The following is an 18663-nucleotide window of genomic DNA, read 5'->3' as shown; positions in this document are numbered from 1 at the left end:
ATTAAACTTCTGCCGCACTGAGTCATGTGACACAACAACATGATGTTGATTTGCTTGAATCATCGAACATAGAATTGTCTCTAGATTCATTTCATTTGCCTCTTTAAAAAATCTGTTTGTTTATATGCATCAGAGCGCTGATAAACATGATGTCCACATATGTGTACACTGGCAACACATTTCCATAAAATTTGAAAAAAACATGTTAGTTATTTTAAATAACTTAACACATCTGTGGATCATTTCCCTTCATTTTAATACACATTTTGTTATATTTTATTTTATTTCTGTGCAATACAATTCATATTTATTAACATTACTAAATGCATTCCTATATTTACTGTGCACTGTTACATTAAGAATCAATGAGTTCATCCAAAAACTGTAATATGTTGCTTTCAGAGGCTTGCATTGTGAACTGTTCTGAGACCAGTGAAGACCAGAGACCGCTCCACGCTCAAAGCATTCTTTAATCACTCCGCTCCAGCGGAGTGTCCATTTCCCACTCCTCGCTCACTCCGAACTCCTGGATTAGAGAAACCCCACTCCGTGTTTGCTCCATGGCAAAAATTGCACCTCACTACCTCTCCACTGTAAAGTTATATCAGTATGCTTTTTAATATCACAACCTTCCATGCAGAAGGTGTATTAAATAAAAAATAAATACACAATACTAGAAGAAAAGCTACAATGTGCTTTATTAGAACACTAACATTAGCCCAAAACTAAATTAAATCATTTTTATAGCTTCATTTTGAAACATATCAGCATTCTCTGGGTTTGATCATTTAAATAAATTGCTAGATGCAAAAAAAACAAAAACAAAAAAAACATTATATTACAAATAAAAATTACCAAACAAAAATATTATATAAATTACTAGAACAAAAAAAAAAATATATAAAATTAAATCAAATTAATACATTACTAATATATAAAAATCTATATTATTAGGCCTATGTACTATTGCCTATTATTTTCTATTATTGCAGTTCTTTTAATTAGCATTGCCGTATAATTCTGTGAATGAAAAAACAAATACATTCAAAGAATGTTCTACACTTTTTTTAATCAAAACTATATACGACTATATGTCGAATGCATAGTTCCATTTTTGAAATACTAGCGTTTAAAATGTTATTTTAAATCTATTCTCATTTGCTGATCTTCTTCATCAGCAAATGTATAACGCATAAATTACCCTACAGCTCTAAAATATATTTAGATGGCAAAATTAACATGTTGATTAGTTCACTTGGTGTTTTACTTAGTTAAAAGTTCAATTGTATTTAATGCGTGACATAATAGCCTACAGTTACGATTGAGATGCATTCGATTAGAATGTTGATATGGATATCTGTATTACTGACCTATAGATTTTTTCTCCGCAGGTTAACAGATTATTATCATGTTTTTTAGACTCCTCTTTTAGTATTTCACAACAAACATTTGATCGTGGCAATCAACTCCCCACTCGAGTTCTCCTTCGCCGTCCCGTCATTAATTTTCACTATAAGCCAGTTGACGTAATAATAATGAGATGGAACACAAGCATGTAGTTATGTCAAGCTTTACCGCAAGCTTATCTCAATAATAGGGAGCGTGAAAACAGAAAGTGAAAGTAACCTTCTTTTTAAATGAGTATATTCTTTCTGGTTATATCAGAAATTCCATCTGTCCTTCATTCCAATAATGTTTAACACTACTTAACATGTGGTGAATTATTGAATTAAGGTCTGTTAACAGGTTTTTTGCCCTTGATGGAGCGTTAGTGGAGCGCTCTTGGAACGAGAGAAAACAATGACGCACCGATTTTTTCAAAACACGCTTGTTGCTCCAGGCAAAATCACGCCGCTCCGCTCACATACTCTGGTGCAGACAAACAGCACACTGGAGGATAAGTCATTCACTAAAAAGGGAGCAAGTGAGGTAAGTGCATTGAAACCTAAAATATGAACAAAAGTTCAGTTTCAGGCTGCAGATGATGTTTGGACCTCTCAACATGTTTGCAGACATGGGACGATGATAATCAGTACATAGATCTTAGAATTTTATAACGCTACATTTTATTTGAACATAATAATAATTCCTTAAATTTATATTGTGCTTTTCTTGGCACTCAAAGCGCTTTACATAGTATAGGGGAACTCTCCATAAACACCACATGGATGATGCGACGGCAGCCATAGTCCGCCAGTACTCTCACCACACACCAGCTATTGATGGAGAGTAGAGTAGGGTGATGTAGCCAATGCAGGGATGAGGATTATTAGGAGGTCATGATCGAGAAGGGCCAATGGGGGAAATTTGGCCAGGACACCGAGGTACACCCCTACTCTTTACGAGAAGTGCCCTGGGATTTTTAATGACCACAGAGAGTCAGGACCTCGGTTTAACATCTCACCCGAAGGACAGTGCCTTTTTACAGTATAGTGTCCCCATCACTATCCTGAAGCATTAGGACCAACACAGACTTAAGGATGAGCACCCCCTGCTGGACTCCCTAAAACCTCTTCCAGCACAAACCACAGTTTTCCCCAGGAGGTCTCCCATCAATGTACTGACAAAACTCAACCCTGCTTAGCTTCAATGGGTAACCAGGCAAGAGCTGCAGGGTGATATGGCTGCTGGTTGGCAGTGATTGGATGATGCTGGCTAATAATAATCAGAATTATTTATGATAATTTCTGATGTAATGTCTCAAAAACATGATTAATCAACACTCCTGCAAACATAATAAACAATTTGATGAAAAATTACTTTCTCTAGCTTGGTATTATTTAAAATTTCACAACATAGTCTCACTGTCCAAATACGAGGACATCAGTTTTTAGGAAAACTTTTTTTCCTATACATTTTTTTTTTTTGCTTATTAGGTGCTACTAGTTACAATTGAAAAAGGGAAATGGATAATGCACACTGCAGTCATACGGAGGTCTCAGGAGGTTAAAATGAAGTCATGCTACTTTAAAAAAAAAAAAAAGTAGTTGGCTATAAGCCACTAACAAAAGTAGGTAAAAAGGTTTGTTACTGCCACAGTAACACAATGAGGCATGATTAGTATATACAATGGGACCGCAAGCTTGCATAGAGTATCTTTCTGGCCTAGTCCTTTAACGTGATTATGATATCTGTGATCAGAGGCAGCAGTGTTAACTCACGTTTTTCATCGACGTATGTGTATCATGTGTGCATGTGTTTGGAACTGCTGTCCCACAGGTGTCAATACTAGACTGATCGTTTTATTTGGTCCCTGGACAAAGTTCTGCCTATAGGTCTGGGGTCAAATGTTATATAAGGCTAGGAATAGCCTTTGAGGCAGGTTAACGGTAAGCAAAGTGTACTGTTTAGATTTATTGATAGCTGTTCTGATCTATGACGATGGTCGGAGGCCAGTGTTAGGGTAAAGCCAATCTCACTCAGAGGTTAATTATAGGGTCAAATCAACCAGCTGCTTACATTGGAATAACACCTACCCTTCCATCCTGATGGGCAAACCCAGAGAAATAAATGGCATACAGTATACATTCACTGCTCCATGATGCCACATCCGTGTTGCATAGTATTGCATGATGCAGTGTGTATATTTATAGAGTAATGATACAGATGTGTGTTTGTGTGTGTGTCACTGGTGTTGTGGCAAAGGTAAATGACTCTGCTACAGTAATTAGAAGTCATATTGGGGTGCTGGACTGATGCTTAATGGGAAGGCGTTATATGAACTCACTTCTCAGTGATGTATTGGCCAATTTAGAGACTCTTAAAATGGCTGAGCCTGTGTGTGTGTGTGTGTGTGTGTGTGTGTGTGTGTGTGTGTGTGTGTGTGTGTGTGTGTGTCTATGAAGGAGCCTTTATTTGGTCCACAGGTGTCTCATTTGCTTTCACAACATTTCTCTTCTCTCTTGTGCTCTCTTTACCAGTTCATACTCTCTGTCTCTAGAATCTAGAATCAAGCTGATAAAACCTATTTCTGAACTTCTTTAATTGTACATCTGAAAAACAAAATGTTAATGATGTTGTTTGTTTGTGAGTTAGCAATATTTGCCTTTTATTATGGTTTGTTTTTAGTCAATGCAGTGGCAAAGATCCAGTTTTTTAAAGGCCTGTTCAAACTGGAAAAATCTGGAATTTTTGACACAAAAAGATTAAACAACAAATCCATATAAATCCCTCCACACTTAAAGAAATATTCTGGGTTAAATACAAGTTATGCTCAAACAACAGTATTTGTGGCACAATATTGATTACCACGAAAATAATGTTGACTCAACTCTTGTTTATTAACAGATAAAAAGTGGAAGTGAATGGATGCCAATCCATAAATACTCAAATGCACACTGTTTCAAAAGTATAGACACAAGACAGACATTGTACATGTTTACATAATTTTTGTTTGATAAAATTACTCTCTTGCCATATCTGAGTAATTTATATCCAATGCCAGGATGACAATTTGTAGTATTGGATACATCTTTACAGAGATAAAGTTAGTAAGCGATTTTATTACACTAAAATCATGTAACACATATAATATTTATGTATTGTGGCTATACTTTTGAAATGATGTGTATTTTAACATTTATGGACTGGCCCCATTCACTTCCAGAGTTTAAAAATCAACATTATGCCACAAATGCTGTTTGAGCTTCATTTGTGTTGACTTTTTACAGAAGATAATTCTATTTATTATAAAAATATTATTTGGGTGCTGAAAAAACATGGACAGATACAGTGATTATTTCACCCTCAATAGCATTCGTTGTATCAACGTGGAATCTTGTGAATGTGATTTGGTTTCCAGGCAGACTGATGAAAAGTCCTGTGTGCTTCTACTCATAGAAGTTCAATCAAACCAGCCAATCAGATTTGTGCTGAGTGGTTAAAAAAAAGTGTTTTCAATTTTGTGTGCTATGTGCATCAGATGGTTAGTGCACAGACTGTGGGCATGCCATCTGAGGCTGAGACTACATACACACTAATATGTTTTTGTCTGAAAATAGTTTTTTTTAAGTATGCCGTAATGGAGAGCATTTTCGAAACTCTCACATTTTTGGTGGAGGAAAACATGGTCCTAGTGTGGATGAGAGGTGAAAACATAGCGAAATTAATGCGGTTTCCAATGGAGACTAGATCTGCTACACTGCTGCACAATAAGAAAAACACAAGACATGCTGAATCAAGAATATATGACATGCTGCTGCGGCCTGATGTGCAATTAGACATAAATACAATCCTCGTGTAACAGATCTAGACCTGTGCAGCTGTGATGGAGGAGGGTTTCAGAGAAAACTCGCAGCCCATTCCAGTGAAACCAGCTTACTTGCAAACTGAGCAAATTTAAATGTAGGTATAGAGAGAGTACGCAAGTTGATTTGCTACCTGATTACACATCAATGGACCTATCAGCTTGTGCTGTTCAAAGTTAAAAAAAATTACCGAATTACATTTGTGACTCATGTTTATCAGATCTGCTACCCTTCCCATCCTCTCAAGGTGTCTGTTTTTGTAAACTGTCTCTGTATTTTATCTTCTCTCATAGAACCCATGCGGACCCCCAAGAACCTGAAGATCGCTGAGACTCAGGCGCGCTTCATTGCCGTGGACTGGGAGTCGCTGGGCTACAACATCACCCGCTGCCACACATTCAATGTGACTATCTGCTATCACTACCACAAAGCCAACCAGAGCAAGGCTGACTGCCTAGAGATGGACCCCAAAGCCCCCCGACACATGGTGGGAAACTTGCCTCCCAACACCAACGTCAGCCTGAAGATGATCCTCACCAACCCGGAGGGACGCAAAGAGAGTGACGAGACCATTATACAAACAGAGGAAGACGGTATGAGGACAGTACACCCTCACATGTTATTACAAATTTAAATGGCACTTTCATCCAAAGTAACAGTACATTCATTACAGGTTCAGTGCCCAGGGAGAAATAGGACATCATAGCTTTGTTTAAAACCTTATTAATCTTGTCAACGAAATTACTGACGAAAATGTTCATTATCAATTTTTTTCCTTTGTCAACTATAACAAAGACGAGACCAAAAAAATGCATCATGATGATAATCAAATGGTTTTCATTAAATTGGCAACCCTCCTTTTTTAAATTGACCAGAAAATGGCATACTCTTTAAATGCCTGTAATTCTTGAATGCTTGGGACTACAGACTTAAATTGGGTCTCATTTTAAAGAGACTTGGGAGATTACTGTGCAAGTGAAAACAGTTAAGTTAATTTAAAAAACATATAGAAGTTTAGGTTTATTGTGATAATTATGCAATGCACTACACTTTTATTTACTTAATAAAAATATATATTACAAATATATTTGGTAACCAAAAAAATTGTATAAAATGAAAACCAAATGTCAAACCAAGTTGTGTCCCAAATTTGAAGTAAATAAGTTATAAAATGGCATATATATCAGATATTGACTAGGTGCAGTACCAAAAGTGGCCACAAGATAACATCAAAGCTCCATTGTTGCAAGAATGATTGAAGTTATATTTCGGCTCGATCGGTCATCAGAAACAGCAGCTTGACGTCACTGTTTTGGCATGAACCAGGCCAACCCCTGTAAACATAGAAACACCATACCAATGGCTACATGACCTGTCAGTCTAATCTTGACTAGCGATCCATTGGCTGGATCCTTTCACTGAAACAGCCATTGCATTTTTTGGAGAGGTCATAGAGCCTTTGACCTGGTTTGATTGACAGCTCTGGCTGGGAATCACAGAGAGACTCATGGGTGGGCTCAAACAATGTGGACGTTTCACCAGAATAGCAGAGACCTCGATGCTGATTGATAAAATGTTTTATAATCAATATTTGATTGATTATAGACATTATATGTTACGTGATGATGCAAGAAAAGCATGACGAGTCGTTGCTTCCCACAATTTTCACTGTTTTGGATAAAATGGTCGAGTCTATTTTCGTGGACATTTAACATGAATTTCCTGCTATCATCTGATCGGATATAAAGGATAAGTAATACCGCTCACATATTGCATGTTTTAAATTCTTTTAGTGTTTTAATGCATTAATGCATTAAATTTGTATGGACCAAACGTGCTGAAATATTCTTCTAAAACTCTTTATTTGTGTTCTGTTGAAGAAAGAAAGTTATACACATCTGTGATGGCATGAGGGTGAGGAAATTATGAGAGAATATTCATTTTTCTGTGAACTATATGTACTTGGTTTGCACATACAGGTTGTTGAATTGTACTTACATTTAAAATACCTGAATTTAGTTACATGTGTAGTAACACTGTTAACCTAACCCCTAACCCTACCCTGACCCTTATCCTAATCCCTTACCCTAACTTCATAGACACCGTACCTCAACCTCAGTAGGAGCAAATATGAATCTTGTGAGAATTTTCCAGAACAACATTTAGTTAAACAATAAGTACATTGTATTGTATGAATGTTACTAGTACATAGTAGTTTAAGACGCCTAATATAAAGAAAGACCAAAAAATATGTGTAAAAAATAAAGAAAGCTTCTCGTTCTGCTGCCTTCAAAGGCAGCTTCCCTCTAAAGAAGCATCCTGACACAAATAGACAATTGACTGATTTGCAACACCTTTCATGAGCAACAGCTTTATTAATGGCCACCAGCTTATTATACACAATTAGCACTCCTGAGAGAAGCAGATGAAAGAAGCTGCAATTTGTTACTCTAATTAGCATAAAAAATACATAGCACACACAAATATTGAGCAAAATATTTCATATAAGTTAATAATCAGCACTCCCTTTGTTTGCTTGATGAATGATGCATTTTATACTGCCTTAAAACAATGTATCTTATCAGACAGCAAAGCTGCGCTGACCATTTCATTGTGCATAGTTAGGGATAGATGCATTAAATACAGATTCAACTAAAAATTATAAATATGGTTTGTGGTGAGCACAATTTCCTTTGTGTGGTGAATTATTGGCCGAATCCTTGCCATTTAATATAACATTTGATCAAAACCAGTTTAGAGCCACTGCGCTATACTAGAACACCCAGCAAATGATAAACCTGGACATTTCCTGTAATCGCACCACTGGTCCAGGTGTGCTGACTTGTTCCTTTCCGTATAATGCTAACACATCACATCCTCACATTCAGTTGCCTTTCCTCAGTGCAGGTGTGTAAAGCAGCTGATTAGTCTGTCAGTATGCGTGTGCATGCTGATTCTCTCTGAAACCTTATCCTTGTCTGATAACAAACTATCATCTAACCCAACCCACACGTATTGTACACTGTATGAGGTGTACGCACATGGCACATGGTTCGCTAAGCTCATCTGCCTGGAGATAAGCACTAAAACACGAGGGAGTCCAAGTGAAATTTTGTTCTCTGGCTTTCCTCAACACTGAAGTGAACTATCAAGAGCATTTATTCAAATGTCAATGTAAGAGTGCTGTCGCTAGTGAACCCAAACAATCTACAGTAGCTGACTCTCAGAAATTGCCTTCAGTCAGTATCTCGCATACTTGGCATCTCTTGCAATCCATCCATGACAGACAGACGCAAGTGCCAGTCTGTTTCAAGGTTCAGAACCAGATATTACAATGTTAAATGTTAGAAGAGACCTGTGTGCAAACAGCCTCAGCCTTCAACAGTCCTGATTTTCAAACAACAAATTCAATTAGCTTTGCAGATTTGAAAGGAATAGTTCACCTAACAATTAAAATTCTCTCATCATTTGCTCACGCTCATGCCATGCCAGATGTGTATGACTTTCTTTCTTCTAAAGATTTTTAGAAGAATATGTCAGCTCTGTAGGTCCATACAATGCAAGTGAATGGGTGCCAGATTTTGAAGCTCAAAAAAGACTCCAGTGGATTAATTAATGTCATCTGAAGCAAAACGCTAGGTGTGTGTGTAAGAAATTGATCAAAATGTAAAAAATTATCTTGCATTGTATGGACCTACAGAGCTGAGATATTATTTAAAAAATCTTTGTTTGTGTTCAGCTGAATATAGACAGTCATACACATTTGGGATGGCATGAGGGTGAGCTTGAATGGCACAGTCGATACTGAATAGTACTCTGTGTATCTCTGTATGTTTTTATTTATATATATATATATATATATATATATATATATATATATATATATATATATATATATATATATATATATATATATATATATATATATATATATTCATTCCAAAACTGCAAAAAGGTTTGCATTTAGTTGTTAGGATGTGGGATACGGTAAGGCAGGGATCACTGGCAGCGACTGGGGAACGATCTCTGTGGCGTGAGCACCAGCAGCGATTGGAGAGAAGGTGTCCTTTCCTTTTTCCTTTTCCGGACAGCTGGGAGCGTAGTCACAAGAGTGAGCGAGGCCACAGGCATTGGCTCTGGGACGGTTGTGGCTGCAGGCGTGGGCGCTGGCTTGTTGGCCATGGCAGGTGTGGGTGCTGGCTCATTGGCCATGGCAGCCGTGGGTGCTGGCTCTTTGGCCGTGGCAGGCATGGGCACTGGCTCATTGGCCATGGAATGCTTGGAGCAAGGAGCCAAAGATGCAGGATTTGGCCCGGGATCCCCACCATAATCCACAGTGTAATGGGAACCATAAAGTTCCAGAGCCTTCAATTACAAGCAGCTAACCCTAAACCAAACCCTTACCCTAAACCTTATAGTGAGTACATGTTATTAATTAATATTATTCAGTACTTACTACACTGTAACAAGGACACTGTAAAATAAAGTGCAAAAATGTTTCTTTTTTTGTGTGTATGCTTTTTGAAGTGTCCTTGGGTCCTTTAAAGGCACTATATTAAAAAAGTATTATTATTATTACTTTTATAATTGCACATTTAGGGAAATGATTAGGTTAGGAAACTGAAAGCAGAGTTCTCAAACAAAAACAGATGTGGTCTTAATCTATTATAATTATAATTAGCCCAATGTTGATTCATATTTAGCCCATGTCCATATAGATGCCTCCGTACTTCTGATCAGATAACCCATTGACACTCAAATCTCACCCAGAAATCACACTGATGTGTTGAAACGCAGAAGAACAGGTAACTGAAAATATTCCCAAATGATCAAATAAAAGCATTGACCCATTTTTGAATGTTTACATGATTATGTGCATCTGTTGACAGTTGATCAAGCCTCTTCATGTACTGTCTCCCACAGAAAAATCTAGATCAAAATGAAATAAATAAAAAAAAACATAAAAAATGTATAAATATTTTTTTATTATTATTATTCAGACGTTACGTGAAATAAGAATGAGAAGTAAGGAAAAAGCCAGGAATATATTTTACAATTTTACAAACACATACCTGACAGTCATAAGTGGGTTAGATGCTGATGTGATTTCTTGACACATCTGGGACATGCACATCACTTCCTGCACTTTTGTCAGGCAGCTTTATGCAAACAGGGTTACAGCAAAATAAAGGCCACTGTCAGCAGCTCCATGGGCTGAATGCAGACAAAAAATGAACACCATTTGTTTTCATCTGCACGTGTGCAAATTACTTTTGGAGCTAGCATTTTCCTGTTTTGATAAATTGACACTTTCCCTTTTCTTTTTTTGTTGTTGTTGGCCCCTTTTATGCCTGCAGAATTATTAAGGGAGCATTATCTTGAAATGTGCACAGCCTCCCAACCAGGTTACAAAATTAACTTTATGTTGACATTTCCTTTGCCTCTATGATAAAGGAATTTTATTTTTTATTTTTTTTCCTTTTATATTTATCATTGTGGTATGCAGCTTCAAATACTAGTCATTCTCTCTGCCGCTACAAAAACATAGGTTCTCATTGTGAATTAATCATTTTTTGTTTGTTTTGTGGCTTAACGACTTAGCAACTAAAATAAAGTGTATCAAGATTGAAAAGCAACATTTATTTTTATTGAATGTGGTCGAATGGAGCAAAAGCGGAGGATGCAGCAGACCGCCACAATCTGACACATCCTGCTGAGACTGAACAACATCACTGTGATTCTGACACATGAATCATCTCTTAAACATGCTGAAAGTACGCTTGAATATACTGCACATCTGGATATATTCAACGCTGATTGTGCCTGCTTAACCCTTTAACCCTTCTGAAGATGTTTTTAAAGATTTACTGTTTCAGTGGCATACCCAAATTAAAAGGCTTATAACTAGACAAAAAAAGGAGGGTCAAGTGTGTGGTATCATTGTAAAGAAAGCTTTTCACATTTTTTAAATATATAGATTATGATACATTCTGAGACTCTCAGCCTATGAAACTGCTGAAAAATCACAAAAATGTTTTTCTTATTTTACATTATGTATCCTTGGGTGTAAATAAGGTGACTTTGAAAAACTTGTTTTTTTTTTGTTTTGTTCCCAATCATGTCAACTGTATCTGAGAAAATCTTTGTGTTGATATGTCGAAACAATCAAAGGTTATAGCATTACAAATATAATTTATCGTAGTGTCTAAAACGTCTCCATGTGTCCAAAAGCCTCTTCAAACAAATTAAACAATAATTGTACATAATAACTAATTACACAGGCAAACACAAATATGACTAATGGTTTGCATAACATGCAGACATGATTTTAGTAATGAGTTTCATTCTGTGCCATTTGAGTTATCATTGAGTCAAAATTTGCTATTTGTAAGTTGTACTATACACTGCCAGACAAAAGTATTGACACTCTTTTATTTAGGCTTTTCTGCTATTTAGAATTATATTAAAGTCATCAAAGCTTTCAAATAATACAAATGTGTGTGTGAGGATTATGTTATGGCAGACAAATATTAAATCAAAACTATTAATCTTATATTTGAGCTTCTTAAAATTAGCCACTCTTTGTCTAAATGACAGTTCTGCACACTCGCGGCAATCACTTTTCACTGAAGCCCATTTTTTGGTGACTGTTAATTTATTTTTCCATCTTCTCTCTATCTCTACTGTAGTGCCTGGTCCAGTTCCCAGAGAGTTTGTGAGGGCGACTCCATCTGAGGATAAGATCTCACTGCAGTGGAAAGAGCCCCTGGAGCCCAACGGCATTATAACCCAGTATGAGGTAATGCTGTGTGTGTGTGTGTGTGTGTGTGTGTGTGTGTGTGTGTGTGTGTGTGTGTGTGTGTGTGTGTGTGTGTGTGTGTGTGTGTGTGTGTGTGTGTGTGAGCGTGTATTTAGCACTTTGTGGGGACCAAATGTCCCCATAAGGATAGTAAAACCCAGAATTTTTGACCTTGTGGGGACATTTTGTCGGTCCCCATGAGGAAAACAGCTTATAAATCATACTAAATGATGTTTTTTGAAAATGTAAAAATGCAGAAAGTTTTCTGTGAGGGTTAGGTTTAGGGGTAGGGTTAGGTTTAGGGGATAGAATATAAAGTTTGTACAGTATAAAACCCATTATGTCTATGGAAAGTCCCCATAAAACATGGAAACCAAACATGTGTGTGTGTGTGTTTTATGTCGGTTTTGTGTGCAAACACAAATGATTATGCATCAAAAGCTTGCACTGTCTTGGTCCATGTATATGCAAATTATTTTTTAAGAACTAGATAAATGATGCCTCATATTTTAACTAAGTTCTGCCAGGTTTTTGTTGTTTTGTTTAGTTTTTAGGCTAATACCAATACATATTTTAAAACATTTTACAATAATGTTGTATTCATTAAAGTTAGTTAACTACATTAGTTTACATGATCTAACAATGAACAGTATTTTTGCAGTATTTATTTATGCTGGTTTATAGTGCTGGGTGATATTCAAGAAATATTTTCATAATATTGAAAAAAAACATATTGTGATATCAAATTACAATAACATTGGATTATTACACTATAAATAAGCCATTACCTCTAGAAAGTGCCAACACAATCCAGATCATTTCTATTTTCATTAATACATGCATATATATATTTTTATACAAAGTGAACCTGCAGAGTTGCGTTCACAGCACATGTTAAGCACAAACTGCTCCGTGGAAATAAAGCAAACTAAACTCGGAGCACGTCCTGAGATGGTCATTTGCAGCATTCTCATAGATGACACTATTCTTTACATCTGTTTTACAACTGAGTGAGAACAGAATATCACTGAACATCTTTTTTCAAAAATTTTTTTTTAGATCAGCTACAGTAGCGTGCATTCATTTGATCCATCAGTGCCGTTACTGCGTCCGCCTGTGCTCGTGTCTTTACCGTGGAACACCTCTCGACACAACTTAACACAGCTGCACCCTGGAACCACCTACCAGTTCCTGATCCGGGCCAGCACCGGCAAGGGTTACGGAGCCCCCACCACACTCAATGTGACCACCAACATATCAGGTACAAAGAGAGAGAGATGTTTTTTTCGTGGTTTCCCTGTGTGTTCATGAATGAAAGTTTCAGATGTCATATCTTATCTGGTCTTTAGGAGTGGTTGAACACAATGTTGTTTTGCAAGTGATGAAATGCACTTGCAAAACAACAAGACAAGTTTCCCACGGTCATGGAAAACATGGACATTTTTTAATTGTGGTTTCCAGACATGGAAAAATCATTGAAATGAACAAAATCTTAAAAGTCTTGGGAATTTCTGCATTGAATATATCTTTTTCTAGTTATTATCTGCTCTGAAATATTTAATCAACCTAATATTGTTCTTGGCTAGAGTAGCATGTGTAGAGTAGACATTGCTCACGAGCCAGTGTTTTGTCTGAATTGTGAGCAAATCCTTCTTTTGAGTATCGCTTTTGAAATGATCCTAAACTACAGTCAATGCACAGGGGGTAAAAACACGCTTGAAGTGTTTTTCTAATGACCAATGAGAGCAAGGACGATAACCTCATGACTGAGAGACCTCTCTCCCTCTCTCCCTCTCTCTCTCTGTCTCTCCCTCCCTCTCTCTCCTCAGGCTCTCTGCCACTCTTGCTTACTCCACCGCTTTGAGGTGTAATACAGACATAATCACGGGAAATATGATTTCCCAAATCCATCACTTTAGATTTGTTGAGAGCAAAAGAAGTGTAGGTGGAGCCTAAGAGAACATAAAGAGGCAAGGAAAGCTGTTTAGCTTGTTTTGAGAAGGATGAGAAAGAAAAAAAGAACACATTAATATGTATTACTTTTTTATGATGTGAAGTGTTTTTTTGTTTTGTTTTTACCACAGTTTAGTAATATCAAATGACACATACATAAAATGGGTCATTAAATATGGGGAACCTGACTTATATCACACAAAGTTTCCTTGAAATTCACTAAATGTTCACTGTGTGTTCAATTGAAGTTGTTTTCTGAAGAGGCTGACCGATAGTGGATTTTGCCGTTATTGATAACTAAGCTTGTGTTCTTAGTCTTAACCTTACTGTGACGGGCACAAACATAGAGGCCACAAGAGTCCAAAATGAATCAAATCCCAGATGCTGTTTAATTTGCAACCAAAATTCCAATAATAACCAGAAAACCAAAAATAAGATTTGGTCCAAACGGAGAACCTTTAATTGTAAACAGGCCCGAAATACACCGGGGGAATCTTACTTTGAAAAGTAAGTGCTCCAGCTCACACAAACACATAAGAGAAACAAAACATGCACTCGTACAATCATCTACAATGTATTACAATATAAACACTATAAAGTAAACATTGTCATCGGCTGATAAATACTGAATGAGCAGTAATTCATCAACAGCAGATCATCTGCGGTAATAAAGATACGGTAATAAACAGACTGTTTTCCTATTTCTCTGGGCTTACCATCAGTCAAAATCAACATGAACATTAAGATGAACTTATGATTAGCGTAAATGTACTTACCAATTAAACCTCGTTGGAGTGCTCATTTTTATAAGGAATAATAATAATTAAAAAAACACTATCAGTAACTATCGCTTTGATATTTGCTGATATATGTAGAGGTCGATAAAAAACTAGAATGAAAGAAAAAAGCTAAATATAAATATATCGGTCCTCCTCAGCTTTTTTTCATATATTGTACATGTATGTGTTCAAGCAGGATACTGTCATCCAAATCGAGATCCTCATATGTCGTTTTATAAATAAAGACCCCATGAAATGACTTGACGAGCGAAGTTTATTTTCTTGTTTTGACGTATATCATATTAAAACAGGAAGTGTGGGTGTCTATAGTTTGCATCACAGCCATGAAACATGAATTGCTTTTTGCTCTTGTCAGTCAGTTGTAAGTGGTATCAGGACATTCTCATTCTAGACAACATTTGATGCTTTTTCTAAAAGTCAACATTTAGCATAAACAGGGCTTTCAAACTAACAGACATGAACTAAAAGCCACAAAACTCGAATAAAACTGTATTCAAATATATTTAATCCTTAAATAGTGTAGTTACTGCAGCTATTTTTTTGTTAGGATTAGCCATGATTTTACTCCCGGTTAATCGTGGCTTGTTCCCTCTGTTTCTCTTTGTAGCACCTACTCTAGAGGAGTATGACGGGTCAGAGGCATCCCTGAACGAGACGGCCACAACCATCACTGTCCTACTGAAACCAGCCCAGGCTAAAGGAGCTCCCATCAGGTGTGTTTGTTTGTGTCTTTTACATTCATTATTGCTCTATTGCTTTCATATCCTCCAGCTCTTCCTGCATGAGTCTGCTGCAGACTCCATCACATTTCCTCTCTGTGCAGTAATGAACCACTTCTGCTTGGGACATCATGATATTCCTCACTTCCTGTGTTTCTCAGCTCATAAACCTCTCCTCTCTCTCTCTCTCTCTCTCTCTCTCTCTCTCTCTCTCTCTCTCTCTCTCTCTCTCTGTTCGATATTCAACACCACACTTGCACAAAGATCCCTATTTGATCTGAGCCGTGCCTGGCTATTTCTTTCTCCTCTTCCTCATTTTCTCTCTCTCTCTCTCTCTCTCTCTCTCTCTCTCGCTCTCTCTCTCTCTCTCTCTCTCTCTGTTTATCTGGTTTGAGGTTTTGTCACATAAGATTTGAAAATGATCTTTCAGTAAATCAGCCACGAGGTTTGGGACAAATAATTTCTATTGATACACTCAAATTGGCTTTTTTGTGATATTCAAAGACACCATGAAATCAAATTTTGAGTTTTATGTCTTTTTTTGTTGTTGTCATTGTGTATTAGTTTTGTGGCCATTTATTCGATTTTATTCTGTTTAAGGTTATCATTCTAGTTTACACTGAAAATTTGACAAAAGTAACATTTAACAAATACAGTGGCAAGAAAAAGTATGTGAACTCTTTGAAATGATCTGCATTTATGTCAAATTTGTCTTAAAATCTGGTTTGATCTTCATATAAGTTACAATAATGAACAAACACAATCTGTTTTAACTAATAAAACACAAATTATTGTATTTGTTCTTGTACATTTTGAATACATCATTAAAACATTCAGTGTAGTTTGGAAAATGTATGTTAACCCCTAGGCTAAGGACATCAACAAAAGCTAATTAGAGTCAGGAGTTGGCAAACCTGGCATCCAATTAATGAAATGAGATTGGAGGTGTGGGCTAGAGCTACTATGACTTATAAAAAGCACTCATATAATGAAGTTACAATGATGAGCAGCTCTATGCGGTCACATTTCAGCACCTCACGTGAGTGGACAGCGTCTCTCTTAAGTAGCACTTAAAGTACGTCCTCGCATGTTCATGTCAAGTGCAGTTTCAGGAAACGCATGTACAAAATAACAAACGTTTGTAAAATCTTAACCGCTAAGATCAATCGTTATTGAGAAACGCAGCCCAGAAATATTGATCACAAGTATTAAACAAAGTACTACACAAAGTTTTACCCAAACAAATGCTCACTAGAAAGAAAATGTCAAATTCGACATGTAGTAGAATTACAGCAGAGCCGAATCTAGGGGGAGTTCTGGGGTGTGCTTTAATTAGCCCTATGGGCCAAATTATATTGTCATGAACTCCTAATCCTAACCCCACACTGCAATGTTGTTATTTATTAATTGTCTTACATTGCGATGGCTGTTTTCTCTTATGATTTGAATGGAATTGGCACTGCCGATCATTAGTTGTGCAGTTTAAGTCATCTGATTGGCTGTGTTCTTTTGTCCACCATCAACAGCGCCTATCAGATCGTAGTGAAGGAGATCAATCCACACCGTGCACGACGGGAGGCAGGCAGTGGGGAGTGTTATCGCAAGCCTGTGTCCTATCAGAACGCCGCAAGTGCCGGGTTGCCGTATTATTTTGCAGCAGAACTCCCGCCAAGGAATCTTCCGGAACCCTTGCCATTTACGGTGGGAGACAACAAGACGTATCAGGGGTACTGGAACGCTCCCCTCGCACCCCGGAAAAACTACAACATCTATTTCCAGGCCGTTAGCAGCGTGGAGAAGGTTAGCAGATAACACACAAATATACACATTATATGGTGCCATATAAGGATCATTTTTGTGACACTTTTGACTAGTTGAAATCATAAAAAATCTTAATTGATGTTTTATCACATATACAAGAATTGTGGTATAATGTGTGATATTAATGAGTTTTTTCTGTTTTTGGAGAATACATTGGATAAGCCTTGGACTTACACAACAAGTTACAGTAGCTATCAGTCATTTAACATTAAACTTGTACAAATAGAAATAAATTGTGTCTGAATTTGAATTCTCATATACTGGCTGCTTTGGGAATGACACCTAATAAAGTTACTGTCATGAGAACAATGTAAAGGGCATAGAAAAGTTCCCCTAATTGAAGAACCACTCACAAACACATGTATTGGTTATACAGAAGTCTCAGGGTTAAATCCTGGTTGGGTTGACCAGGAATTGAATTGTTGCAGAAATATCAATCCTTTTTACTGATTTGTCCTTGAGCAATGTATTTATGTTGCTTCAAGTGTTTGTGTATTGAAGTATATAATAGGGCTGGGCAATAGGATGATGTAATCGGATATCGATGATGTCTTAAAAAGCCCCATTCACCGATTGCGAACAGATGATGATCGACAATATCAGGAAATGGCAAGACCATGGATCTGGGAAGTTGCCAAATATATTAAACAGTGGCCAGGGTGTGAAACTAGCACCTGCCAAATGCAACAAGGCTGAAACCAGTTCGCAAGTTTCGCAGCATCAATACTCGCTGCGATACCCAGACCCCCATTGTCTTTAGTTCTTAATCTGTAGGCTATTATTAATTTTCCATCTGTGTTGATGGATGCGTGCGTGATGGTAAATGGAGCCATTGGAGATGATAATTATCTAGATTTGGGGAGGTTGTAAATAAAATTGCATTCAAACATAAATCTTTGTGCTGAATATCTTTTGCTCATTTCTTTTTAGACATCTGTATATTATGCTCTTCTGGTATTAATAGAGTTTTGAAAATTAACTGCAAATCTTTTTCTTTACAGGAAAGTAAAACTCAGTGTTTGAAATTGGCATTTAAAGGTAAGACCTTTCATACTGAGAACATGCATGATTTGATTTGTTCAATAGACATTAGATTTTTGTGAGATTGTTCATCATATTGTCCATCTTCCAATAGCCTTTTTAATGCAGTGACTTTATAATATATGCACATGTAACCCTTTTTAACATATTACTGTTGTGAATCATCCACAGCACTGTTGGGATCTACAGTGTTTGTTGGATTTTTACTCAAGTTTGCACTGGATTATATCCAGCTAAAATGTCCAGTATGTTGTTCTGCATAACGTGATACATATATGTGTACG

General features: G+C 36.9%; 1 protein-coding gene across 2 annotated transcripts in view; it reads left to right on the top strand.

The window, feature by feature from the left end:
• Nucleotides 1–18663, top strand: part of ptprk (protein tyrosine phosphatase receptor type K) — a 270960-nt gene that overhangs the window by 188965 nt on the left and 63332 nt on the right. For both annotated transcript variants that reach the window (XM_052095541.1, XM_052095542.1), the window contains 6 exons: nt 5540–5839; nt 11936–12045; nt 13105–13306; nt 15406–15511; nt 17044–17317; nt 18340–18376. In XM_052095541.1, the coding sequence (XP_051951501.1) occupies nt 5540–5839; nt 11936–12045; nt 13105–13306; nt 15406–15511; nt 17044–17317; nt 18340–18376 (1029 nt within the window). The remainder of the gene's footprint in view (nt 1–5539; nt 5840–11935; nt 12046–13104; nt 13307–15405; nt 15512–17043; nt 17318–18339; nt 18377–18663) is intronic.

Source organism: Xyrauchen texanus, chromosome 28, assembly GCF_025860055.1.
Source record: "Xyrauchen texanus isolate HMW12.3.18 chromosome 28, RBS_HiC_50CHRs, whole genome shotgun sequence".
Classification (NCBI taxonomy): domain Eukaryota; kingdom Metazoa; phylum Chordata; class Actinopteri; order Cypriniformes; family Catostomidae; genus Xyrauchen; species Xyrauchen texanus.
The sequence above is the reverse complement of the archived record's forward strand: the minus strand, read 5'-3'. Positions and strand labels throughout refer to the sequence as shown.